Raw genomic sequence first — 26,899 nt, forward strand, 5'->3', positions numbered from 1 at the left:
TGTGTCTGTTAGACACAGTGCCTTAGGGAGGTATAAATCTTGAGAGAGGAAGTATAGGAAAGCCTGATTCCCAAAAGTGAATACAGAAAACTCTTCCCTAACAAAGAATAAAAAAGAGGAAGAAAAAAACCCAGTTCATCAAAATGAATCGACAATTGGGAAAGCTGGGGTTATCTGTAGTCTTCCACTCCATAATCCTCCATTTCTACACAGAGAAGGAGGTCCCTTCATACATCTCTCGTAGTAACTAGTGTTGGGCCCAGAGTCAAGATCTCAATTCAAATCTCCTGTTAGACTTGTATTTGCTGTGTGGTCCTGAGCAAGTCATTTAACCTGTTAGCCTTAGTTTTTTCAACTGTGAAATTTAAAACTGTTCAAGGTGGTCTGCTATTGTATAGTCTTCATTCACCATACTTCAGTTTCAATGAAGCCATTATTTCTCAGATGGAGGACTCAAGAGGCAAATGGACCAAAATAGTATCCATTATGGATAGTATTCAATTAATTCTTTAGCAAATACTGCCATGAAACGGTAAATCTTTGACTTAGGAATACACAGACACACTTAAGACTATGTGACCTTTTGGGGACACTTATAAATGGAAGAAAAACTTGAAAGAGTTGAATTTAGAATCTTTAATATACACTGCCACTAAACTGCAAACAGATCTTTGATTTAGGAATATTTTGAATCTGAAATATATAGAGACAGACCGACACAGAGGACTGTGTGACCTTCTGGGGACACATAAATGGAGGAAAAACTTGTAAGAATTAAATTTAGAACCATGGAAGCTTAGAGTCAGAAGGGCCTTATAAGAGCACCTTGTTGGACCCCACTCTCAATTCAGGAATCCCTTTTCAGCTTCTTTGGCAAGTGGTCAGTCATTCAGTCCTTACTTGAATAATGCGTAATGAAAATTTTACTGTTTCATGAGAGAACCCATTTCACTGTTGGGCAATTCAATTCAAACTTTTGCATTGAGCTAAATATTGGATGGGAGCAGTTGGGCGGCACCATAATGGGGAGACCCCAAATATTGGATCAAGAGAAACTCAAAAATTAATTTCTGAGGCAGGCAGGGAGATGGCTCTGGTAGAGACTTTAGCTCCAAGGTCCACCCTCAGGGGAGATCTTCCAGTCAGAAATCCAAGTTTTGTCAAACCCCTGAGAACCATCTTCTGTAGAGGTCTCCAGCAGTCTCACCTTGCCATATCCTATCAGAAATCCCAGTCATGTCCCTGAGGTTGCTTTCCCTATAAAATTCTATGGGCCATCCTATGGCTGCTGCCTTCTTTGGGTCAGTCCTCCACAGCACTCTGCCTTGTAATCTTTCCCCTTCCCCCCCCTCATGCCATGTGGTATCTCCCCTAACTCCACCATGCTTCCCAATCCCACTCCTGCTCCTTACAGCTAACTCTTTTGGGGTGCTATGTCCCTTTCAGGATTTAGTCCACCAGTAAAGGGCTTGCCCCAACCTCATGGGGTCCCTTTCTCCTGGGTAATTGTGAGTTCCACCAAAGAACTGGTCTTTCAAATGCTCTCCCACTCTATTCATCATTCATGGTGTCCATTGTATCCCTTCATTTGGTCTGTAATTTGTTTTTCTAAATGAATCTACCTTTTGTCAGAGAATGGCCTCTGTGAACTCATCACATGACTGACCCAACTTTTGGTGCCTGCCATTATTTGGTGACAAACCCCACACCATAGATCTCATCAATAACGTATGGGGAACCAGACATAGTCAGGAATGATGTAAACAGATCTTTTGGGGGAAATGATGTGAATTACATCCCCTTAACCTTTGGGGTGAACCCTGAGACTGTCCCCCTTCTCAAGGGAAGTTCCTGAGTCTCACATTCTCCTCTGAAAGATGCCCACCCTCAGGAAGCCCAGTTGGGTGGTCTCCCTCAGTGGAGATGGTAGCCAGGGCCTGGGGTCGCACTTGTTGAATTGAAGATTGGTCCAGAACCATTCACAGTAGCTCAAACTCTCCGTCAAGTGATTTTATTCAGTTGGAGATCTCACCAGACAGTCCTCTTGGGTAGCCCAAACTGCTCCCAGAATCAAGGGTTGGTTAAATTGTCAGAAGTCCTAACCAGGATTTGCTTGCTAAGGAAGCTGTCCTGCCAGGACTCTGCCCACTAAGAAGTCTATCTTCCTAGCAATCTGCCTTCTCAGTGCCAATAAATCCCCTTTTGCGGCACAGATTTCCAGTTTGTGAATTCCTTCCCATAGGACCTGTGGTTCTGATGAGAGGGGCTCTCCCACCCCAAATTCTCACACCTCATTATTTGGTTCCCTGACCTCATCAGGAAGATTCATTTCCCTAATTCATATCTGGTCTCAGACACTTACTAATGTGACACTGGGCAAATCACTTAACTGCTTGTTTCCTTATCTATAAAATGAGCTAGAAAAGGAAATGGCAAACCACTCCAATGTCTTTGCTAAGAAAACCTTCAAAGGGGTCACAAAGTATCAGGCATGACTTAAAAACGAGTGAACAAAAAATATTGGGCAGCTTAGCTTCCTAAAAAATTCTTAGAGCCCAAAGGGGTTGCTTCTAATGCTACTCTCAGAGCTACCAAGAATAAGTCTAAACTTAATAAAAGAGCCCTTCAAATAATTGAAGACTGGTGCTATATTATGAAAAGCAGCTGAGTAAAGGCTCACCTAGAGTTAATAGGTCTGGGGTCCTTTTATCTCTGACTGCTAGTGTGCCTGCAAATCTCTAAGACCATCTGCTGGATGGAATTGTCAAGCTGAGGTTGTAGAGGGCTTCCACATCAGTATTTCATTGCTATTCCTCATGTTTTATGACACTTCACTGTCCTCATCCTATTCAAATTTGTCCATGGCTCTCTTAAAATGTGTTGCCTAGGCCAGGACACATTGTATCTGCAATCTAACCAGTCCCCAGTGTAAAATTCCTGTTGTTCCACTAATTCGGTTTAGACAGCGCAATGACACAACCCGTTTTAACCACAGCACGCTGCTGATTTGTATTAAGCTTGCAGGACACCTCAGTAGCCAAGCCAAGCCTTTCTGGTAGCCTCTGGATTCTGCAGCCCCTCACTCATCAACTCCAGGTAGGAGTAGGAAGAGGTTTGGTCACCAAGGTCCAGTCAAATGGTTCAACATTACAAATGGGTAATGCTCTCAGCAGTAGCAGCAATATGAAAGCAAATGAATTTATCAGCTTTGTCCCAAGTGAAGGATGAAGGGACCCTTCCCTGATTTGCAACTAAAACTTCCTACATCGGATTTTCCCTTTTACAATGTGTAAGCTGCTTTAGAGGAAAGACTATCTGGCTTTTTGATGTATTTTCAACACTTAGTACAAAGCTTTACACATTTAAGGGCTAAAAAAATGCTTTTTCATTCAACCAATCTATCAACTGTCAAGATTTTTGTGGTAATACATTGGTCAAAGAATGCCTTCATTATCTTTTATGTTAAGGATAAAAATGCCAATTAGGCCAGGGCAAAGAACTCATGATATCCCTTGAGTATCTTTAGGTAAATAGACATATATTAGCAAACATCATTTTAAGTACAACCACCCAATCCTAAATCTAATTATGTGTTAGGTTAGATGAGTGCTGAGGTCCCTTCCAACTCCCCCCCATTTTGTGACGTGTTCCAGTCAGGGCATGAGTTAACAGGATATCTGGAGCAGGAATGGGCCTCAGCCCGTTTAGTTCAAAACTAGAGGAAACAAGGCTGGACGATGATCTAACATTCCCAACTCTGAGGAGTCAGGACAGATCATTAGGCTCAGAAGGTGTGGGTGGTCCTCGCATCAGAACTATTCAAGTAGAGAGCCCTGCTTTGGGAAGGTGCTGAGCATCCAGGTAGAAAGCCCACTTCCTGCCTCAGTCACTTTCCAGCTGCATGATTCTGAGCAGGTCTTGCTGTTTCCCCATCTGTAAAACTGACCACAAAGGGCTGTCATGAAGATGCAGTTACTTGCCATCTGTTCATTTTATGCCCATCACACAGTGGGTGCTATACATGTGTTCATTCCTTTTAATTTATTCCCTTAGTACCCAGTCCTGAAGTCACAGCTAAAAGGCACCAAACCACCTAGGATGGACTAAAGGGGTGCTTGAAACATCCAAGGCAGAGGGTCACAGCCCAGCTACAAGGTCAGAACAAAACCCAGTGAGACTCCCCAAACGCACACACAAACTGAAGACTTCAGAAAGGGAAGGAGGGCTGGAGGAAAGAGCTCCGATTCCTGGCAGTTTTCAAACAGCTGGAGCTGAAAAGTGAATGGAGGCCACTAGATGGCAATAAGAAACAGGAAGTATGTGTATCTTATTCAAAAAAAGGTAACATCCTAACAGGAAGGAAGAGAATAAATATGTCTATCAACCTCTATGAGCCAAGCACACAGGTGAAGAAACCGGCAAATGAGCACAAATGGCTTATCCCAGGTCCCATCACTGGTGAATGTCTAAGGAAGAATTTCTATCTACCATCTTGCTAATTACAATATATATACAAATAAGTAAAAAAGCAAGCCAAGATTAAAGTAACTGCCAAATAACTTATCTCTACCTCAGTATGCCCAGGAGAAAACTAGATTAAAATACACATGGGAAATATTTACTAAAACACCATGCGGCCAATGGGATCCATTTCTACTTGGAGCCTGACTCCACTGGTCTAGCACAGACCTTACCTTCTATATGCACAAGCCTGGAGTTACATTTCAGGAAGAGTTCTAAGCAAGATAATAATTGTACAGAGCTTGGAACACTAATTCAGTGGCCCTAAACTGCATACTGAAACCCGCCTGCAGAACCCAAATTTTCTCCACAGGTAGGCTTGCTAGTGCATGATCTAGCATTTTAAAACAAGACAACACTCTGGGGAGTGAGTTTCCCAAGTTTATTGGAAAGAAGAGAAAAGTAAATATTAAACGGCTCCTCTTGGTGTTTTGAAATTCATCCCAACCGTGGGCTGGGTAACTTGCAGGTTGGACAAACTGCCAAAGTCCTGGAACAAAAAAAAGATTTCTAAATGAGATGCATTCTTGATTCCTTAAGAAATACCCAGAGAAATCTCAGGAGGCTCAGGACCAATAAGTGACCTCCATTCTTAGTCCATATTGCCACATTTCCCCCTCTCCATGTCTGTAATATGCAGAGAAAGCAAATTGAGCTAAGTGGGACCCCGAGGCAACTGGCGTTAATATGGGTGGAATTCTGACAGGGTGTTCGCTCAATTTTTTCTCACCCCTTACCAGGAATTAACAATCTAAGGACTCAATGACCCATGAACAAGTCAAGTCCCAAAAAGATTGGTTTGCCCCAATGGCCTCTGCAGAAATCCCCTAAAAGCTTCAAATCTGAACCTCTACAGTTATTGTTCCCTAATCTCTGGTACCACCAGACCAAAAAAGTTACACTCACCAGGAGTTTCAACATTTCTTTGGTATCAGGGTCCACTTCAATGATCTCCTGATCCAAAGCAGAGACCTAGGAGAAAAGAGGAATGAAGTCACTAACAATGAGATGTTCCAACACACTTCCCACACATTTCGCCTCTCCACCTTGTTCACATAAAAATGTCTCTTCAATTCACCCATCGAGTAAATACTCCCACCAGCCATATCATGCTCAGTCACCCATGGAACAGTGAGAGAAAGGGAGCCTCAAGAGTTAAGCAAGCCCTGGATTCCATTCCAGCTTCTTCCACATATGTGTAGACTTGCAAATCACTGAGCACTTGGGCCCTGGATGCTCAAATGATAACTATTGCAGATGGCCACTTATCTGCACTGGGGAGACGTTTCTGCCAGAATGTGACATATTCCTCTGCTATGGTATGGCCAGGTATGAAATTCTGCCTATGCCAAGTCAAGTTTTCCCCAATTCTCAAAATTTCAAAAAGATGAGGTCTCCCAAAAGGTATCTCCAGAGCAACATTCCCAAAAGGGACTCCCCTCTATCCATCCAGGAGCTCACCTGTGACTGATCACATCACGGAACAGTGGAACCAAGAAACCCAGTTTTAACTCTTATCTAGCCCTTTGTTAACTGTGTGACAATTAACAAGTCACGTAACCTGTTCTGTAAAGTGAAATCCTCTTTGCCTACCCTTACTGGCCCAGGATTACAACAAGCAGGCACCCCACAGCTTACTGAATGCTCTCCTCACAACATGGCCCATGAAGCAGCCCCAAAAAATGCCCTGGTATTTCTCCCTTACCATCCAGTCAAGAGGAATCCAAGAGGGAGTGAAAGGAAAAAAAGACAGTCCAAAGAACAAGAGTCAAGAAAAAGGGGAACAGCCTGTGTTCAGACAGGTGAGCAGCAGGCAGAAAACTTATTCTTACAAAAGTACTGAACAATAAAAGGAACTATTTCAAAATAAGAGCTGTTCAGTTCTCAGGGGTTGTTAATGGAGGTGATCTCTAAGACTATAAGTAAATCTGGTCACTAAAAATCCAAACATTTCAGAGCCACTTTTCACCTTTGAACCTCTTGGCATGGAGTCTCCCATACCATTGCATTCAAAAGCTAAGTGTCATGAGGGCCCAAGCACAGGCTAACTAAGCATTTGTTGCTGAAAACAATTCCTTGACTAGTTGAAAAGTCAGTGAGTGTTCAGGTCCTAACCCTTAATAGTGACTTAAAATAGGTCAAAGAATTTCCTCAGATTTGCAGTAGGAAAAACTATGAAAGAAAACCCAGACAAGTACCCAGCAATGACAACAAAGAGCCAAGCATGCTTAATGCTTATAAGCAGAAACAGGGTCAGAAAATGTCAGAGAAAAATCTCTTTAGAAAGCCACAGAATGAGCTTCTGGCCATTTAATTTCAGAACCTATTTAAAAAGGCTTTTTCTCAATGCTCTAGAACACACAGGAAGAAAAGAATCAGATTGAGGGATGACCACAGAGCTTACCTCAGGAACATAGTTATCTCTCCTCTCTCTTTCTTCTTCCTGCAATTTGATGGAGATACCTCTCACGGGCCCTCTCTGGATCCGCTTCATCAGATGAGTAACATATCTATAAGCCACCAGCACCAAAGTACATAAGAAAATAACTCATAAACCCAATTTTTAACACCACTCGTTATCAAATGTGGTGGATGTGAACAAAGATGAACAAAGCTGGACAAGGGAATTTATTAACACATATTAATACAAGGGGGGGGGGGAATTTAAAATGGTGAATACCTAACAGCTTAAAAACTTTGTTCTACTTTACCTGAGTTATTAGCATTTAACTAGTTATGTGTGAATTAGTTTCAGGCACCAGCTAAGGCAGAACAAACAGTTCCAGGAAGGCCCACAGCTGATCCCAATCACTGAAACAAATGTCACCAACAGTTCTGCTGCCAGTCCTGAGGGTCCATTAAGCACTAGCTTAATAGGGATTCCACTGTAGGCAAACTCTAGAAGAGGACAGAAGCGAATACTGCTCTGTTCAAAGCCCTTCTTCCCAAGTTCCTCAAAACAAGTACAACTTTCACTTTGTGCTGGCACAAATTACTCTTGAAATGTCTTGTTTCAATCTTTCACCTTTGAAACTAGGGTGGGGTGGTATTTCAGACATCACAATGGCTTAACTCAACTTTTCATCTGGCAATGAATTTAATTTTAATTCTCTTAACTTACTCTGCAAATCAACCTCTGTTTCTATGACACTTTCCTAACCTCTCCAACTGCCTATAAAATACCACATACTACACAAGTCCTTTACACACAATGTCCTCCCCTTTTCTCTTTCAAGGCTCTCAACAGCCTAGTGCAAACACTGATCGCTTTACCTGGACTATTCAAAGACTCACTGGAACTTCCTTGCTAAATCAAGCAGCTCTTAAAATACTGGACTAAACACATCACCACTTAATATATGACCAAATTCCAATGGCTTCCTACTATCTCCAGAATCAACTACCAAAACCTTTTGGTGGCTTTAAAAGTCCTTTGAAACCTGGCACCTTCCTACAAGTACTTACTTTTAGATACAATGTGCATCAATGTTCTCTGCACATTTGTCTCCCAACCTCTCCACTCTCATGTCCCCCTCCTTCCTTCTGTTGGTCTCCCTCTCTCAAGTCTCTCTTATCCCCATGCTCCTTTTCCAGCCACTAAACTGGAGTTTTCCCCAAACTTCTTTCCCCAAAGATCTGACCATTGTGGTTCCTTCATTAACTACAAATCAAACATAAAATCCTACATGATACCTTTCCAGGAACCTTCCGTTCCATTGCTGCCAATTCTTTCCCTAGCTCCCCATGAGATCTCCTTGTGGCTCTTCAACCAGGAAACCGCCCCCACTCTCAGCTATCCCTCAGGCCTCTCTTCCTTCTTCTCACCTCCGTGTTCCAGCAAACTTTCTGCCAGAAGCCCCTCCTAGTCCTTGCTTCTCCTCTGAGACCACCCCCAATCTATCCCGTTTATAGCTTCTTTATGCATCATTTGCACGTTTTCTCCCCCGGAGCTCAGTTTTCCAACTTTCTTTGTACTTCCGGTTCATAGTGCTACTACATGGGTTCTCTAAGGCTCTTTCAGGAAAAATGCCGTAGAAACCTATAAGCTTCAAACGCTTCTATAAAAAGTCCTTTCCTCGACCGCGGAGAAATTTATACTTCCTACAAGCAACAGAAGGCTGGGTCAAACTCTCTCCAAGCAATTTTATACCACGAGAGCGGCCTTTATGCGACTCCCTGAGCCACCTCCCTAAATCACAGGGTCCTTCCTCACAAGTCCCCGTCTCAGAGCTCAGCAAGCATGGGAAAACCACGCAGGATGGGCCAGATTCCACCCGTTCGCACAAGCCTACGGAATCCTCCACGTTGGGAACGAAAAGGCGCTCTCGGTCTCCGGGAGACAGAGGCACAGCTGGGAGCAAAGGGGGTGCCCCGACTCACAAAGGCCGGGAAGGACTGCTGGGCTCCAGGACAGCGAGGGGAGCCTCCCACGGGGTCCGGGAGTCCCGCGGCGGCCCCACACCCGCCTCTTCCTGGCCGCCCCCCTGCCCGACGCCCCGCTCACCCCGCGATCTTATTGCGGAGTTTCTTGCTTGGGATGATGGCGATCTCCTCGCACACGCGCTTGTTGGTGTGGAAGTCGTTGCCCAGGCGGGTGTAGTACTTTTCGATGATAACTCGCGCCGCCTTCTTCACGGTCTTGGTCCGAACGCGACCCTACGGGCGGATGAGAATGAGAGGCTGGCTCGGGGCCCCGCCGCGCCCCCCCCCTTCCCCGGCCCCGGCCCCCGCCCCCGCCCGCCAGGCCCCGGGACGGTTCGAGCCACCGTGGCCGCATCCTCGGGCCCCCTCGAGCCCCAGCGGCAAGCCCCGCGACCAGGACCCTCCCAGACACATAGGCCTAAAGGAGTGGCAGCTGCCGGGCTTGGAATCGGCAGCGCGGGGGCCGGGGGAGCCGCAGATGGCGACGGATCCCGGGGCAGATCTGGAGCGTAGCAGCACCTACCATGTTGGCTGCAGGGGGTGAAGGGAGCAGAGGCTGACGGGAAAAGGCCTATAAAGAGACGGCGGTCGCGTTACTTCCGCTTGACGGAGAGGCGCCAGGCAAGGGTCTGGGTGCCACAGCGGCCTCTGGCGGGCAGGAGGGCGAGAGCAGCGCGCTGCAGTCCGGGTTTGAGTTTCCGGGCACCGAGTCCCAGGAATCATCCCCATCCCCCAGCCCAGGGGCGGAGATTGGAGATAGTGGAGTTAGGACTGGGGGTGGGGCGGGGAAAGCAAGGCAACTGGAGAGCCCGAGGATTACGGGAGGAAGAGGCCGTAAGCAAGTAAGTCCCTCAAGTGCATGTCCGCGGACGCAAATTGCGTCCAGGTGCGCCCGCCGTCTTGGGGGCCTCGGGAAGCAGAGGGGCTTTGAAATCTCTCCCTGGGCACCGTGCCTGGCAGATAACGGGCGCTAAATGAAGCCTTCTTAACCCCGGGGGTTGGGGAGGCCCTGTCCCCTAATCCTCCGTCACCAGGGGATAGGGGCCGGCGCGGACGCCTGACCGGGGACTGCGGTTACTACCCCCCCCCCGCCCCCCCGCGCTCTCCCCGTGATCCTCATCTCCATCCCAGGGTCTAGGAAGGGAAGCAGGTGGTTCCAGTCCTAGAGCCCTTCTGGCGGCACCCGGGCCCCGCCTCTCCTCGGCGCCGGACCCGCGGCATTCTTGCAGGCCGGCGAAAACTGGGATCCCGACCCCTCACCCCCCTCAGCTAGGTGCCCAAGGGGCAGCGTCTCAGCAGCCAGGGCGAGGTGGCAGCCTAGTCCTCTGCTGGGAGTTGTGCTGGGCGCTAAGCGCGTCCCGATCTCGGGCCGATTCTTCCATCCCCAGGTAGCGTCCCCTCCTTTCGCCGCTGCCAGAGAGGAGCCACACCTGAAATTCTTTATCATCCCTCCCTAGAATTGACGGGACGGCAGCGAAGGAGGGCCATGGGAATGAGGGAGAAGCCAGGGAACGGGCGGCCTCGGGGGGAGCGGCACCAGAGCCGGCATGCCCCCTAGGACTTGCTCCTAGGACTCAGCTGGGAGGCCAGGCCCAGGCCACAATTCCCTGTGACAGCACCCTGAGGAAATGGGGGAGAGGAGGGCTAGGGCTCTCTGACCCGAGGCAAGATTATGTGTTAAGGATGCCAAAAGGCAAGTGCCTGACCCTGCTGCTCCTCCCCCCATCCCTTCTCTTTGTCCTATAGATCTGGCCTTCTACAGGCCAGGTAAGCCAACAGCCCCAGAGCCCAGGCTGTGCTCCAAAAGGGCTAGGGCACAAGGCCATCCACAGAGATCCCTGGTGAATTTAGGAAGCCGGCTGGGATATTAGGCCAGAATGCAAGAGGACCCGAAATGGAGTGGGGAAACGAAGTTCTGGTCCTGTTTGAAAAGCAGCTTTTTCTAGGAGCACTCTGCTGGAAAAACTGTCAAGGATAGAGAGTATCTCTGTCAGACTAGAGCTGGTCAGATAGTGTTGGTCCTAGGAAAGATAGCTCGTGCCAAGGCTTTCCCTGAGGTGTTTCCCACACTCATTTTTCCTTCAGCCCCCAGACTAAAAAAACACGCTCAACAGAGTGGTTAAGAACAAAACTATCTGGGCTACAGGGTTTCTTATATACATTTAGACAAAGCAGCCTACAAATGTTTGAGAAGCGCAGGAATTACAGCTACTTTCTCTATCCTAAGAAAAGCATCTCTATTTCTTCCCTTACAACCCGAGGTGGAAAGGGCAGGCTCCCTGCATCTTTCAAGGAAACACTTCAAGAGTCCTGGAATGAGCTAGAAGTTACCTTTAGCAAAAGGAGGGTGACAGCAATAAGCAAGGATACTAGGGTTGTTTCTTTTGCCAATACAAGTTTACTTAAAATAATTTTTTTAAGTCATCTTTACAACAAAGAATAATGATGTGGGCTAAGCATAAGATTGGTGTTTAAAAAAAAAAGGATAAAATTATCCTCCATAGGCCAGCTGGCACTGAATAGGCCTTCCCTATATCAAACTATTCAAGGTTCTACATGTATTTCCCCATCCATGGTAAAAGGAGCATAGTAGAAGAGATGGATGCCAGGAAGAAATAAAGACTTATAATGGTAAGAACAGGGTTAAAGAGATGGATGGCAGGAGTTTGGGAAAATTGGGGATTAAAAGGTGCCCAAACCATTCCCTCTCCAGGGTCAGGCAAGAATGCCAAAGGAACCTAGAGATTTGGAATTCGGTCAAGGACCACTCCAGTTTACCTATTTCGTTATTAAAGTTTTCTTCCCATTTTCTATATCTCTGACCTAATCTCTTCCCCCCACCATGACTCTGGTGGGAAAAGGTAAAACAATCATGATACCTAAACTTGTTTATATGGTTATCCTCTAGTCCTTTAGTAGTACCCTCCCTAATTCCACTAGGGCTAAACTCGTAATTAGATTCCCATATAGTAACTGTATTTCAAAATTATCACTTACAGACCAAGGTGATTAAGGAATGGCAGCTGACAGGCTTAGAAATTTCATTAAAATCTTTTGACTTTCCATCAGATCTATTTTTTTTGAAAGTCAAAGTTTTCCCTAGAGAATCAACTTAAAAATAACTAGAAAAAATCCACAACTTTAGCAAACTTTAGCAATCCACAAAATAAATCCACATAAATCATTAGCATTTTTATACATCCCTAATGAAATCCAATAGCAATAGATACAAAGAGAAATTTCATTTAAAACAACTATGAATAATATAAAATATTTGGAAATATATCCACCAAGGGAAAGTCAGGAACTATATGAGCAAAACTCAAAATACTTTTCACACAAAGTCAGATCTAAACAAATGGGAAAATATCAAGTGCTCTTGGATAGGTCAAGTGAATATAATAAAGATGACAATACTTCCCAAACTAATCTATTTATTTAGTGCTATACCAATCAAACTCCTAAGAAACTGTTTTACTGACCTACAAAAAAATAACAAAACTTACCTGGAAGAATAAAAGGTCAAGAATTTCAAAAGAACTAATTTTTTTAAAAATGCAACTGAAGGTGGCCTTGCTATACCAGATCTAAAACTATATCATAAAGCAGTGGTCATCAAAACCATTTGGTACTGGCTAAGAAAGAAACTAGTTGCTCAGTAGAATATGTTAAGTTCACAGGATAAAACAATGACTACAGAAATCTAGTGTTTACAAATCCAGAGACCCCAGCTTTTGGGATAAGAATTCACTGTTTGACAAAAACTGGGAAAATTGGAAACTAGTATGACAGAAACTAGGCATACCCACACCTAACATCGTATACCAAGGTCAAAATGGGTTTCAAGATCTAGACATAAATTATGATGTTATTATCAAGTTAGAAGAACATAGGATAGTTTACCTCTCTGATCTGTGGAGGAAGAAAGAATTTGTGACCAAAGAAGATCATTGTTGATCACAAAATAGATAATTTTGATTATATTAAATTAAGTTTTTGTACAAGCAAAAGTGACGGAGACAAGATTAGAAGGATTAATCAACTGGGAAACAGTTTTACATGCAAAGGTTTTGATAAAGGCCTCATTTCTAAAATATAGAGAAGTCACTCAAATTTATAAGAATTCAAGCCACTCCTCAAATTGATAAATTGTCAAAGAATATGAACAATTTTCAAATGAAGAAATTGAAACTATTTCTAGTCATATGAAAAGATGCTCTAAATCACTATTGATCAGAAATGCAAATTAAGACAACTGAGGTACCACTACACACCTGTCAGACTGGTTAAGCTGACAGGAAAAGATAATGTAGAATGTTGGAGGGGATGTAGGAAAACTGGGACACTGATACATTGTTGGTAGAACTGTGATCGGATCCAGCCATTCTGGAGAACGATTTGGAACTATGCTCAAAAAATTATGAAACTGTGTATACCCTTTGATCCAGTAGGGTTTTTTTTACTGAGCTTATATCCCAAAGAGATCTTAAAGGAAGGAAAGGGACCCACATGTGCAAAAATGTTTGTGGCAGTCCTTTTTGTAGCGGTAAGAAACTGAACGAGATGATTCAAACCAGTTTCAATTGTTTAGTGATTGAAGACAGCCATCTACACCCAGAGAGAGGACTGTGGGAACTGAGTGTCTTTCACAACATAGCATTTTCACTGTTTTTGTTGTTTGCTTGCATTTTATTTTGCTGGTCTTTTTTTTTCCTTTTTCTGGTTTGATTTTATTTTTCTTGTGTGGCATATTAATTGTATAAATATGTATGCATATATTGGATTTAACACATCTCTAACACATTTTACATACGTTGGGCCACTTGCCATCTAGGGGAGGGCATTGGACAAGGGATTTGAATCCAAGGTTTTGCAAGGGCTAATGTTGAAGAATTATCTATACTCATATGTTTTGAAAAATAAAAAACTTTAATAAAGGAAAAAAAGTCAAAGTTTTTATTTGAAGCTAATATTAAGTACACAGAATAGATAGGTAGAGCATCTAAGAACTTATTGTTAACACTGGAGATACAAATATAAGAAAACAAGAGAGAGTTCCTTTCCTAAAGAAGCTTATTTTAATGGGGAAAGATAACAAAAACTGCAAGAGGAGATGAGACAAGTCAAAAGTTTAACCAGAGGATCCAGCAGACTGAGTTCAAGTTTCCAGTGGGGTACAGATAGCCATGGCGAGGAGACACAGGGAAATACAAGTATTATTTTTCAGGCCCTCAGAAAATGCTTGTCAGCTAATTTCTCATTATTCCAAATTTTGTTAAAGAACTGGAATACTGTAAAACTGTCCCTTAAAATGGGCTCCCTTCCCTTGGGAGGAAGAGGCCTTCCCATGAAGGACTGTGACCTCTCCTCTCCTTTTGCTGTTGGGTGATAGGGGCTAACCTAGCTCCTTCTACAACACAGGGGATGAAAAAACCTGACTTAGGATCTCAAGGGACTTAGACCATCCAACCAATCTAGTGAATCTTAGCCTGCTCCAGTGCCAGAATCCAATTCCCTAGATGAGCAGGCATGATTGTATGTCCAATCCCATTTTGGGAGAGACAGTTCCACTCTGGTCTGCCTTCTGCCCCTGCCAGAGTTTAGTAGTAGCATTGGAGGGTCTCAGAATTATTTTGTCCTCAAACAGGCCTCAGTCCGAACAGTTAGTTGTTTAAAAGCCTAAGCCTGAATGTTTGGAACAATTAATCCATGCTGTTTGCACGTCAATTTATTTAGCAAATGAGTTTTTCTCAAAATATAAACAAAGGCATTTCCATGGAGGGAAGTTAACAAATAAAGAACTCTAAAAAAGTATTATGTGGCAGTTGAGCTAAGACTTGGATAGATTCAAAGGTTCCAAGAGAAAGAAGTGAGCTATTAAAAGCTTTGCAAGAGAGAAATGGAGTATGTGTAATGCAAGTGGCCAGTTAGATTGGAATTAGAATGTGAACATTTATGTGTTGTGCCTAACTCTTCATGACCATATTGGGGGTTTTCTTGGCAAAGACATTGTCATTTCCTTCTCCAGCTCATGACAGATGAGGAAACTGAGATACACAGGGTTAAGTGATTTACCCAGGGTCACACAGCTAGTAAGGCAATTTTGACATCCCTAAACATGATCTGTTAATTTAACTGAAATACCTGGATACAAATCTAAAATATCAATTAAAATACTGGAGAGATTGCTGAAGTGTAGTCAAATTTACATCGCTTTCATCAGACCTACTTTTTTTTGACTGAGACGATTGGGGTTAAGTGACTTGCCCAGGGTCACACAGCTAAGAAGTGTTAAGTGTCTGAGGTCAGATTTGAACTCGGGTTCTCCTGACTTTAGGGCTGGTACTGTATTCACTGCACCACTTAGCTGCCCCCAGACCTACTTCTTATAACTTTAGACTTTCTTTAGTACATCCAAATTCAATGACCTGATTCCAGCACATTTCCCCCTCCCCCATTTCTCTACAGGCTTTAAAGGAAGGATGTTCAGATAGTAACTATATGGGGTTATCCTAGCTGGAAAAATTTAAGTGTGACTTGTAGGAATAAAAAGCCTATACCTTTAAATGTTTTTCTTTAGGGTAAGTCAAGGAAACTTGGGCTTCCCAGATACCTCTAAACATGTAATGGCAGGTTTTGGGTTCTGCAATGAAGAAAAAGGGGTGTGTGTGAAATGGGCAAGTAGAAAAGGAATAAAAAATCTGTAAGTAAAAGGAAAAGACTACTTATATAGCTAGCAACCAGAAAGTTTATCTGCATCTAAGTGGATTAGAGTTCTTGTTGGTGTCACACCAAAGGAAAGCCAGTCCTATTCCCGAGAGTTTTCACATTCCTAATGAAAAGGAAACCATCCTTCAGCTAAATGGAGTCCAAAAAGCTCCAAAAAGTTCAATTTTCAAAGCCTACAAAAGTTCAAAGCTAGGGCCCAAAATCTCCAGAGTTGCATGGGTTGAGGTGTATGCATGTTAATCTACCTTGTGGGGCTAAGCCTTAGACCAAAGTGCCAGGGTCTAATGACTGGAAATCCCAACTTGACTTTCCGTATCATCTAGGGACCAATCCACCAAGATGCTCCCACCCACTATTACCAATATTAATGACAGACACAAGGCCAACACTGCTGCAACGTGTTTATTATGTGCCAAAAAAACTACACCACAGCTTACTCCACACATCTGCAGGAGAGTGCAGTCTTGCCTGCATATACTACAATGAGGTAGGGACTTCACACACAGATTCACAAAAAACCCACACAGAGCAGCTGGGATACGCAACAATGCAACATCGGCTCAGCGGGAGGGGAAAGAGGGTGAGGGAGGGTTATGACACTGGTTCTTTGGCACACAGCTTCCCGTAGAGGGGCAAGTTCTATTTTCTTCTTTAAAAAAAAAAAAAAAAAAGTCAAGTTTTCAAATCCCAGCAGCAGCCAACTGCCCTGTTGCTTCATACATTTTTTTTAAACGAGGAAAAAAAAAAAAAAAAAGGGAAAGGTACTTGTCCCCTCTAAGTGAAAGGGCTCCTGTGAACCTTCATCTGCCCCCGCCATAAAGCAGCCCTTTTAGCTCAGTTACAAAAAAAAAAAAAAAAAAAAAAAATTAAGTCCTGTGACTTTGTGATTAAAAACCTCTATCAACCCCCCACTTAAGTGCAACTTAAGAAAGTGCAAGAAACGGTTTAAAACTATGTACAGCAGCTCCACCATCATTTATCCGGTCCAGTTTTAAATTTGAAAATCTTGTCTTTTTCCTGGTTGCAAACGCCTCTCTCCACAACTGTGAGAAATCCTAAGCCGCAGTCCCCAGACACAAATTTGCATTAATGTTAAAAGCTGCCAGGAAAGAAAAAAATCTCGTTTCAAACTACTTAAAAACTGTTTTAAGGAGTGTAAAAAGGAACCGGTAAAAACCCTCGAGCGTAAAATATGAAATATGATTTTGGTTTAAATGAAGAGCAAAGTCTCCTTGTTGTTACAGTAAAAAACACCAGCTGAACACTCAGTTTATGCCGTTCAGGTGGGGGTTAAATAAATGGAAAGGCACTGTATGGCAACTGCAAACATGGAGCCACTGAGACCTGCGTCATTACCATCAGTATTGCGAGGAATGTAAAAAAGCGCTTTTAATAAATAAAAAACCTAGACGAAGGCATCTGCATAAATACCTTCTTAACACATGGTCCTTTTTTTTTTTTTTTTTTTTTTTTTTGTTTGTCATCAGCAAACTGAGGAACTAAAGTCTGGGAAAACTGCAGATTCACTTGGGAGGTGACTGGGGGGCCCTTCCCCTTATAACACCCCCTGAAAACAAAACCCGACAAAACTCACTGTGCATTAGTGCAGAAACAAAGACAGATCAGCAAGTGCAAAGGTGAATGTAAGATTTTCCCCGTGTCCTTTGGAAGTGTGCTTCCCAGCTTGGGCCTGAGGCTGGTAGCGACACTCCGGCTCTCACCACTCAGGTTGAACCAGCTTCACCAGGGGCAGATGGACACCCACCAACCCTCTAGCTAGATTCTCGACTCTTCTGATTACGCATTAGTGGGCGATGGTGACGAAGGCCCTCAGTACTGTGTCGCCAGTGCCAACAGCTTCGGCAAAAGTACTTGAAGCAGACCTATGAAGCGAAGTTATGAAAATAAGAAAGTGAATATCAATTCTAGCATGATCTATTATCAAGCAGAAGCAACCAACTCTGAAATAAAAATCAGTTAAACTGATAAACAATTCTAAGTAGGAAAGGGGAAGAAAATAGTAGAAATAAGTCATGGACATAAGCTATGACCTTATGGGTCAACTGTAGCAATGGCCTAAGCATTACAGCCAAAATCTTGTCCCACAAGATCTCTGGGGATTCATGTGCTCTGTACAAAAAAAAAAACAAAACCTTTCCAAACACTTTGTCTAAGGCATCTTTATGGCCTGGTATTACAGAAGTTTTTTGGTGTGCATTTGGTTTTTTGTTTGTTTGTTTAAAGCATTTTCAATAATTCCTATTCAAACATGTGTGTGAAACAGACACACACAAGTGCATCTAGTCCTTTTACAAAGACCTCCCACCCCTGAATCCTTGATGCCAATTGGCCCATCTGACAACAGAAACCAAGGCAATCCCTTGGATCAGGATCTCTTCTTCGTCTCCTCATAGCTCTCAAAAAAATAATGTCCTATACGTCAATGGAAGATGTTACAATTCCCTAGGGCTAAGATTTATGAACTTGAGTCCACTGTAAAAGCCAGGCATCGACAATCAAGAGAAGTAATAGAGGCTTTCTAGCTGGTAAGATCCTTCTGGCACAACAACTCGACAGCCATGACACCTGCATTGTCATGAGATAATTTGTCTTAATGCCTAATAGCAGGGCTGCTTCAGCTTTCTTAATTAATGTACTTTTAATACATTTTAAGCATTCAGGTCTAAAAACAGGAATATCTTTCTTCAGTCTGTCAATTAGTAGCCATTTTATTTAGGGACACTAGAGCTTGGAAAAGAACTAAAGGGTCTAAGACAGGACTTGTCTGGCTCTTCCTTCCTGTCAAAGACTATAGGACCCACATTAAAAACAACAAACAAGAAAAAGGAGAAACAGAAGCAGGAAGAATTTCCTTTATAAGTATTAAAGTCTCAAGTCTTTTCTCTTCCTAGTAACCATTTGCCTCAAATCTCACTTTATTTTAAAATAATACTACAACCTGACTAAAGACTTGGGAATCTGACATTTTTTCTTTTACTGTGAAAGTGAAAGTACCCTCCCATTGCTCTACACTCCTGGCTTCTTCCCTTGGGTCTGCACCCCCATGCTGAAATTCTCTCAATCTTATTCTTTATTCTCATGCTACTTCTTTTGTATCTCAACTTTTGTTCCCAACTCCCAGAAAAATCTTGACTACACTTGGGGTCTGAGTCTCCTCTCCACTCTGCAACAGGACTTTAACTTAAAATAATTCTCTCCCAAGTTACTAATGCTTTTTCAATCACATCAAATCTAAAGGTCTGTTCCCAGTGCTCATCCTTCCCGATTTCTGCATTGTTGGACGCTGATCTACTTTTGGGTTTTCAGAACATGACTTATGTATGAAAGCTAAGTCTCACAGTTTCCTGTGCTGGACCTTAATCAAGACACACCCACTACTGTGGGCATCCTTCCAGGACCCTTATCTGGGCCTTCTTTCTTTACTTTTTCACTTGGTGAACTTATCAGCTTCCAAAGGATACAATTTTCTTTCTTTGGTGATTTCTAGGTGTTTATATACTCAAGTTCTATAACTCTTTTCCTGATCTCCAATCCTGAAGTCATTAATTTCCAATTGGGCATTTCAAAAATGAACTTTAAGTATCTCACATGGAATACGTCCAAAATAAAATCTCACTGTCTTTTCCCCCCATGACTCCCTTCCTTTGAACTTTCCTATTACTGCTGAGAAACTTTCTAATCATCCATATTCACAACCCTTAATAACATGACTTTGGCTCACTCTTACTTTACCTGTTCAAATAGTCAAATCTTGTCTTTTATACTTTTCCAGCCTTTTTTGCATATGTTTTCTTTTTCTATACTCACACAATCAAACCCCAGTTCAAACCTCTCTCCCTCCTCACTGGTTGTCTTCCCTTCAGTCTCTTTTCAGTCCTTGTAACTGCCAAAGTGATTTTCTAAAAGTATTAAGTTTAATCATCTTAATATCTGCTCCAAGTCCAGAGGTTCCCTATTACCTTGTAGGATCAATTACAGGCCTCCTTTTGGCATTTAAAGCTCTTCAGTCTGGTTCCTTTCTATTTTTCAGTCTTTCTTACTTGCATTCCTGGCACAATAACACATCCTTCTCTACAATCTCTGTGCTTTGCGGTGGCTAATCTGTTCTGAAAAGCTTATTGTCACCAGGTCATCCCAAATCTCTCTAACTGTGAATCTTTCCCGTAAAGTAACTGTGAATCTTTCCCGTAAAGTTATCTTCCATCTACTGTATATGTAAGCTTGTGTATAAGCTAGTTATTTATACATTATCTCCATTAGAATAAAGAAAGCAGGGAGTCACAATACAGTATGTTAATTTAACTTGTTAACTACCTCCCAATTCTATTTTAACCTGTTTCTGTCATACTAGAAGTCCTGGGAGCAATCTGAGTGCTTTGACACCTCTGCTCTGAGGGTTTTACACCAAATCAGAATTGAGTGGAACAAGAAGACTTACCTGATCTCGACAGAAGAATGGACCTGGCTGAGCGCTGCAGATATGACAGAGAGAGTCTTCTAGGTAGGGGTCAATCTGAACCTATATGAAAGCAATTTACAGATGAACTATGTGCTGAGCATTCATCATCAAGAATAAAAGGGAAGGTAAACTATTCTGTAGTGAAGGATGAAGAGGGCAACTGCCTTCAGGAAGAGTTCCGAGAGAGCTCTTTGAGGAATGAAGAGAATAATCAGACAATGAACAGCTTCCTTCAGTCCCAAGAGAAAGCTACTTGGATTACCTTCAGGGAATAGGTGATTAGAGCTTTACAACCCTCAAGGTAGGCACTATGAAGTTAGAGCTTCTCACATATTGCCAAATGGCAACAGCTGAGTGCTTTGGACCAGATTCATAATTCATAAATTCTATTTAATAACTAGGAAGAAAGAGGAGATCAGAATATGGAAGTCATGTTGAAATCATCAAGCCTACTCTCCTTACTTTTATACCATGTTAGATTTTAAGTTAATCCTCTTTAGGTTCCAAGTCAAGTCATAATGTCTATATTCCAAAGAAGCCACAAAACTCCAGAAATTTTGTAATTTGTTTATCTACCCTAAATGACACAAACCCAGAGATACCTCACACCCATGGCACCAACTCCCGATGACAACCCTGAGGCAGACCAATTTAGGCCCTTTTATCAATTATCTGGACCTGCTTTACCATGGGCTAACTCATCTCTAGGAATCTTCCAAGATGCTATAAGAGGGACAATGACACAAAAAGTACCATCCATTCTACTTACCTTCTTAGTAAACTTAGTAGTTTTGATCTCCACAAAAGCAGCGCTGACTGCCTTCAGATAACTGCGTTGATTGTTAAAAGTCACTCGGCCAGATCCTGAGAATCACATGAATATGGTTTATTGTCCCAACAAGTCTCCCTAAAATTCTACAGCCTGACTTCAAAGAAAAACAGCAAAATCAATATGCTCCATGTCAATGCAAATGTTAGCTCAGGATAAGAAGGAAGATAGTTTGCTAGGTTGGGGAAAGAGAAGAGATTTCTTTAAATCCAATTAGATGCCATGAACTGCCTATACAAAAAGAAGAAAAACAACAACTAAGGGAAAGATTTCAATTGATGTGAACAGAACTGCTTTATCAGTACAGGACAAAGCAAAAAATCTGAGAGCTCCACTATGAGACAGGGCCACAATGCTCTACCTCCTACTTAAATGTCTGAAGTCTCAGAGCCAGAATTCATAGTGCATTATCAGATATAGCACACAGTGCTTGCTTTTTTTTTTTTTTTTTTTTTTTTTAGCCTCATTCAGGTAACATAATATATTTTTAGGAACATTAAAGGAAGACAAATACATGTTCTAATTAACCTATTAAAATATGCATATTATTTGAGGGAAAAGAGGCATATCCCAAGGGCAGCAACCCAACCTCTCCACCTCTCTACTCAGCACACCAATCAACACAAATGGAGAGTTACTGCTCAGCCAGACTGCTGGAGAAACAGGGAACAAACTTCTATTAAGAACTGTAGGTTGCGAAGGACAGAAAGAAAGTTAATAGCCTTCTTAGCTGGTTCTCAAATCCTCCCTCCTATATCTTCCTGCTTCTGATTTAACTGAACTCCAGTTGTTCCTTGGTTATTGGCTACAGTTGGCAATATGGTGCACAATGGTTGTGTCTCTAGATTCACAAAATGATCAGGGGATGGGGCAAGGAAGGTAAAGAATATTAGGCTAGAGATCTGTGGCATAGTAGTTGGTCAATCAACCATCTGGTCATACCCAGTAAAGGAAGGAAACAAAATTATTTCTGTAAGAACCACCACCAAAGTGGCGCACGCGCGCACACACACACACAAAAGCTGTTTACCTTCCTTGTTAGAAAAGGTCAGAAATTATTCCCTCCCAACCCTAACTAGGAGAATCACATAAATAGTTCATAATCTGATGAGCAAAAGGTTTCCCCTACTTAGGAACCAAGGATTCCTAAGGAAAATCTAAGGGTTGCCACATAACCCCATTTACTTATATCTATACCCAAATATTTATATTTATATGCATATATATTTCTATATGTACCACATATCCCTGTTGAGAAGGTGGCACTCACCGATAGGATACTTGTGCTTATCCGTGTCAATGCCAGCATACACTACTCCTCCAAACAGATCATTTACAATTGCAGCCAGGGCCTCTGCGTTGAGCATCCCATGCAGTGCCCCAACAAAGACTGTTCTGCTAGGATCCAGTCTCTGTGATGGGCTCCGGACAAAGTTGCTGTCAGCCAAGACCCAGGGGATAACCTGCACCTGAAACCATACAGAAATCGGCTCATGAGCAAAACTAGGGGTCACAAAGAGATCATTCATAGTAAGACTAAGGGTCACAGAGAGATCATTCATGGTGGGGAAAAAGAAGGTTCTTCAAGAACTAGCAATATAATATGTTCACATGACAAACTTTTAAAGCAGATTGCTTTACAACATTTACCACCTGATCAAAGGTAGTGGCAGTATTATATAGACCAGTATTCCCATGAACATGAGGTCTTTCTACATGATGCTCAAAAGACAGACTGATTACTTCAAATCTGCCCTGTTTGTAGCTTGTCTGTAGAACTGTCTGCATGTTGTCTTCTTCACTACATTGTGGACTCCTTAAAACTCAGAGAATACCTTACCTTTCTTTGTATCTCCAGCACTGATAGTGCCAGGCACATAGTGAGCATCAGGTACTTGATAAATGTCTGACACATGATGTGACAGAGATAAGTAGATCTGAGGCATCTTTCACATTGAGCCACAAAACAAACTTGAGCAATATAAGGATCACATAGAAGGCTTCCAAGCATGACTCACAAATGTCTCTCAGATAACTTCCCAATGACTAAAGCTGACAAATTTCCTGAACTAAACCAGGCTCCAGTTAATTAAAGCCAATAGGCAACTGTGGAAAAAGGGAACAGTCTTTGTCAACTTTCTCTCTTGTTTCCCAGATCATCATCACCCTTCAATACACAACCTGAACATGGCCAGATGATACCTCCTGCTGTACCTCCACCCTTTACATTTTTTCCCACAAAACCTCACTGGGAGGGTGGCTTAGAAACCATGGCACACCATCATCCTGGAAAACCGAATGTGAGTAAATTCAACTTTGTTGAACTGAGATTTATGTAGAAGTTTTATTTTAGCCTGTCTAAAGCTTGAAGGATAATATGTGCCCCATGCACACAAGAAGAATTATTTTTTAGAATTTAAAACCTATGTCAAGCATCATATTCAGGGCTGGAATGTATGAATACTCAAAGGGTAATCCAAGAAGGGTCCGTAATTTCTTCAGTGAGGAAATTCCCAGGGAGAAGATTCCCTCCATTAATTCAAACATCAACACATCTCTATAAACCCAAGTTTTATATTCCAGAGGCACACAGCAATTAAATCACTCACTCAGATGTGAGAGATGAATGTTACCTGAGATTCAATCCAACACTATTGATTATGTCACAGTGCCTCATGTAAATAAATGCTAGGGATTTAAAGAAAAAGATCATTTCTCCCTTTACAAAGCATCTAGTCAACTAAGAGGAAGTGTAAATTTCATCTTACTACAAATTTAGCACTGGGTATAAAAGGTTATGAGTCTAACCCCAGCAAGATTTAGTATGACAAGGAATAAACAGTATTTGTTGCAATGGTAGTATTATATGATGACAAGATAAAATAGTGAATTGGAGGGAAGGCAGAACATTTTTCTCAGTGGGTTGATATAAATCTTGAAAAGGTAAAAAAAAAAAAATTTAAGAGTCATCAGCAACAATTTCAAGATGATAGTCAAATCAGGCCTTAAAAGACTGACAATTCCAAAAGGTGGAACTAGGAATCACACCAAATCTAATACTGAGGACTGGTAAGAAATATAGATAAATGGGATGGACAGGGTACATAGAAAGAGAGAATGCTTGGAAATAAGAAACCAAGAATAGTCTGATAACTACATGCAAGATGAAAAATTAGGGAGAAGAAACCCATAGCTGGGAAACAGGCCAAGAAGGAAGGCATCTTTATTTAAGATGAGATCAAGTTAAGGTGTCAGAAATTGGGAGGAAGGAACATATACAAGACACTGGGAAGAAGGAATCACGATTTTGGTGAGCAAGTCCATTGGGTGAAAGAGGAGCTGAAAGTGGCTAAGACATTAGAAGAGGGTAATGACAGAAATAGCAAAGTATGAAAAAGTGAGTTATGGCTGTTAGGAGAAGAAGTAGAATTGTATAGGTAAATAGACAAGAATAAATTTATAATTTTGTACAAAGTGAGTTTGAGACCAATAGCACAAAATGGTGATTTTCTAAAAGGTAACTAAAAATATTTTTCAAGTGATGATAAAACTGAAGCAGATTTAGATGTCAAACACAGGAGATTAAAAAAAAAATAAAATATTGGGGTCAAGGAATACACCTTGTGAACAGGGGGAAAAAAAGCCTGAGAAGGCACTTTAGAAAGATTTATCAGAAGAGAAGCATGAGAGTACAGCACGTAAGTCAAGGGAGGAGTAAATTTCAAAAAATAAATAGGTCACTGTCCATAGCCATAGAGAAATCAAGAGTTGAAGCAGGAGAAAAGGTCCTTCTATTAGATCAGATACTTAAAGGGGGGGGGGGTTACTAGTCATCTCAGAACTTTTCAGTACAAAATTAAGTCAGATATGGAATCTGTTGTAAGAAAAAGGAAGTAAGAGTGAAGACAATACTGTCCCAGAATTAATAAGAAAAACAAATGTGAAAGACTTAAGAGATCCAAAGGGGAAACCATCTGATAAAGGGAAAACAATTAAGAAGGTAATATGGAAAAGCAGTGACTCTTCTATATCGTGGACCTTCATGAGGATTAAGAAAGCTAAACATGCAACCATAGCTACTTGGAGAATGTAGAAGTTCTCACCAAGAGTCAAGCACTGAAAAAATGACTCAACATCCTCCCCCCCCATCATCCCCCAGCAAGATAAGGACCAGCCTGCTCCTGAGGAAAAGCTCTTAGAAAGATGTCAATAATACAGTATCCTAAGATAAGAGATTCAGAGTTACAAAGAACCTTAAAAGTCTTCTAGTCTACCTCCTTCGCTTTACAGATTAGGAAAACAAGGTTGAGAGACAGAGTCCAAGTCAAAGGCCAAAACAAGATTCAAGTCCCCAATCAACTCTTTCTATTATAGAACTGCCTAGCATCATAGAAAGAAAGTTTAAAGAATATATCAGAAAGCCAAAGTAGTAGGACCAAGTATGAACTTTGTGAAAAGAAGCTATTTCATTAGAAGGACAAAAGTCTGGGCCAAAAATGTTAGAAGTGAACATGGACAAAAGTAGTACCAGAGAGGGTGGAATCAGGTAAACAAGAAGCAGAATCCTGGTAAACAAGAGGCAGAATCCTGGTAATGATTATCTTAGAATATTAAGTCTAGAGTGAACAGTAATGACCACACTTCCACCTCCTCATTTTATAGGAGATTTACTGATGCCAGGTGCCTTGTCCAAGCTCCCAGAACGCAATTAAGTAGAAGAGCTGTTCTCTGCACCATTTCAGGAAAATGGGGCAAATGCATAAGACTCTGGAATTTTCACATTGACTAACCAAAAAGGCCTTCCTCCCAATAGCAATGTAAGTTCTTAGCAGATTTCTTTTGTGCAATAGGGAATAAGGTTCCACTCATCCTCAGTAAGCTCCTAAGTAGACTGAATTAATCTTGTTTACAAAGTGGTTTTATGCGCAGGAAGCATAATACCAGAACTTTTAGCCTTAAAAGTCAGAAGGAAATTTATCTAGAAAGAATCAACTTACTTCCTTACAACGCATCCTGCGGCTGGACATCTTGAAGTAATACTCGCTCAGGCCATCTGGACTTAGTGGATCTTGGGAACAAGCTTGGAGCAGGGCACGCACAGATTTCTCCAGCTCAAACACCAAGTACACATACCCTGTTTAACGAGGGGAGGGGCAAATAGGGGGCCAAAAGTTAGTATATCCTTATATAATTTTGTCCTTGACCACATCACCTGAAACACAGGCTATTTTTGTTGGTGGTGTTATTATTTTTTTTTGCACAGCTCATTTGGAAGGGAATTATTTATGTTTAAATAAATACACATCTACTGCTATAATCTAAAATATCTTTTCTTGAGTAGGAACTATGTCTATGCCAAGTACATACCATGCTTAGGTCAAAAAACAAAAGAGATAGTAGTTATGTCCCCAACATATCTACAAATGAAAGGTTTGGCAACTTAGAAAAGTAACCATTAGAAAATGAAGTGCTATAATCGATCAGAAAAGATGGACATGTCTAAATCAAAGCAATCAAAGCATGAGGAAGACTAAGATAAATTTTAATTGGGTTCCAAAGAAGTTCATTAAAATCCTAATAAAGTCACTAAAATGCTTCCTCATTTGTTTTCTTTGGTGAAGGTGAATGAGATGGAACCGACACCTGATTTCTATAGGGATGGAACTTCAGACAATTCCAGAATAGAATCCCCTGGGGCTCCTTAATCCTGACAACTCCAGAGGGAGCTCAGAATCAGGCCAGCCTCTGAAGAGAGCTACCTCATAATGAAATAAAAATGCCCCCCCACAAAAAAAAGCACATCTGGGAAAGCTCGTCTCTAAATAGAAAAGCTCCAATGGGCTGAGTTTCTCTTCAAATTCGCAAAAGTAAGTGATCATTACAAATGTTTTGTTTTAAAGCTAGCATAAAGTGCAGCA

At 42.0% G+C, this 26,899-nt stretch overlaps 2 protein-coding genes and 1 long non-coding RNA gene across 10 annotated transcripts in view; 1 reads left to right on the top strand and 2 right to left on the bottom strand.

The window, feature by feature from the left end:
* Nucleotides 1-4,889: 4,889 nt before the first annotated feature.
* RPS17 (ribosomal protein S17) lies at nucleotides 4,890-9,564 on the bottom strand. The gene is made up of 5 exons (XM_003755167.4): nucleotides 9,467-9,564; nucleotides 9,026-9,177; nucleotides 6,926-7,031; nucleotides 5,428-5,493; nucleotides 4,890-5,011 (listed from the first exon to the last, which is right to left on the bottom strand). Exons 1-5 carry the CDS (start codon nucleotides 9,467-9,469, stop codon nucleotides 4,931-4,933), a joined length of 408 nt encoding a protein of 135 aa, XP_003755215.3. The 5' UTR covers nucleotides 9,470-9,564; the 3' UTR covers nucleotides 4,890-4,930.
* Nucleotides 9,565-9,697: 133 nt separating this feature from the next.
* The window catches only part of LOC105749025, a 45,966-nt gene continuing 28,764 nt past the window's right edge, over nucleotides 9,698-26,899 (top strand). For all 3 annotated transcript variants that reach the window (XR_004232525.1, XR_004232526.1, XR_001120306.3), the window contains exons 1-3: nucleotides 9,698-9,785; nucleotides 23,137-23,281; nucleotides 26,603-26,848. This is a non-coding gene — a long non-coding RNA (uncharacterized LOC105749025). The remainder of the gene's footprint in view (nucleotides 9,786-23,136; nucleotides 23,282-26,602; nucleotides 26,849-26,899) is intronic.
* Nucleotides 17,122-26,899, bottom strand: part of CPEB1 (cytoplasmic polyadenylation element binding protein 1) — a 73,277-nt gene continuing 63,499 nt past the window's right edge. For 5 of the 6 annotated variants that reach the window (XM_031956305.1, XM_031956304.1, XM_031956307.1 and 2 more), the window contains 5 exons: nucleotides 25,979-26,115; nucleotides 22,252-22,450; nucleotides 20,922-21,016; nucleotides 20,132-20,212; nucleotides 17,169-17,555 (listed from right to left, as the gene is read on the bottom strand). In XM_031956305.1, coding sequence (XP_031812165.1) covers nucleotides 17,445-17,555; nucleotides 20,132-20,212; nucleotides 20,922-21,016; nucleotides 22,252-22,450; nucleotides 25,979-26,115 — 623 coding nt within the window. In that variant the 3' untranslated portion in view covers nucleotides 17,169-17,444. Of the gene's footprint in view, nucleotides 17,556-20,131; nucleotides 20,213-20,921; nucleotides 21,017-22,251; nucleotides 22,451-25,978; nucleotides 26,116-26,899 lie in introns of all 6 variants that reach the window. The other variant, XM_031956302.1, reaches the window with a different exon arrangement.

Source organism: Sarcophilus harrisii, chromosome 2 (assembly GCF_902635505.1).
Source record: "Sarcophilus harrisii chromosome 2, mSarHar1.11, whole genome shotgun sequence".
Classification (NCBI taxonomy): domain Eukaryota; kingdom Metazoa; phylum Chordata; class Mammalia; order Dasyuromorphia; family Dasyuridae; genus Sarcophilus; species Sarcophilus harrisii.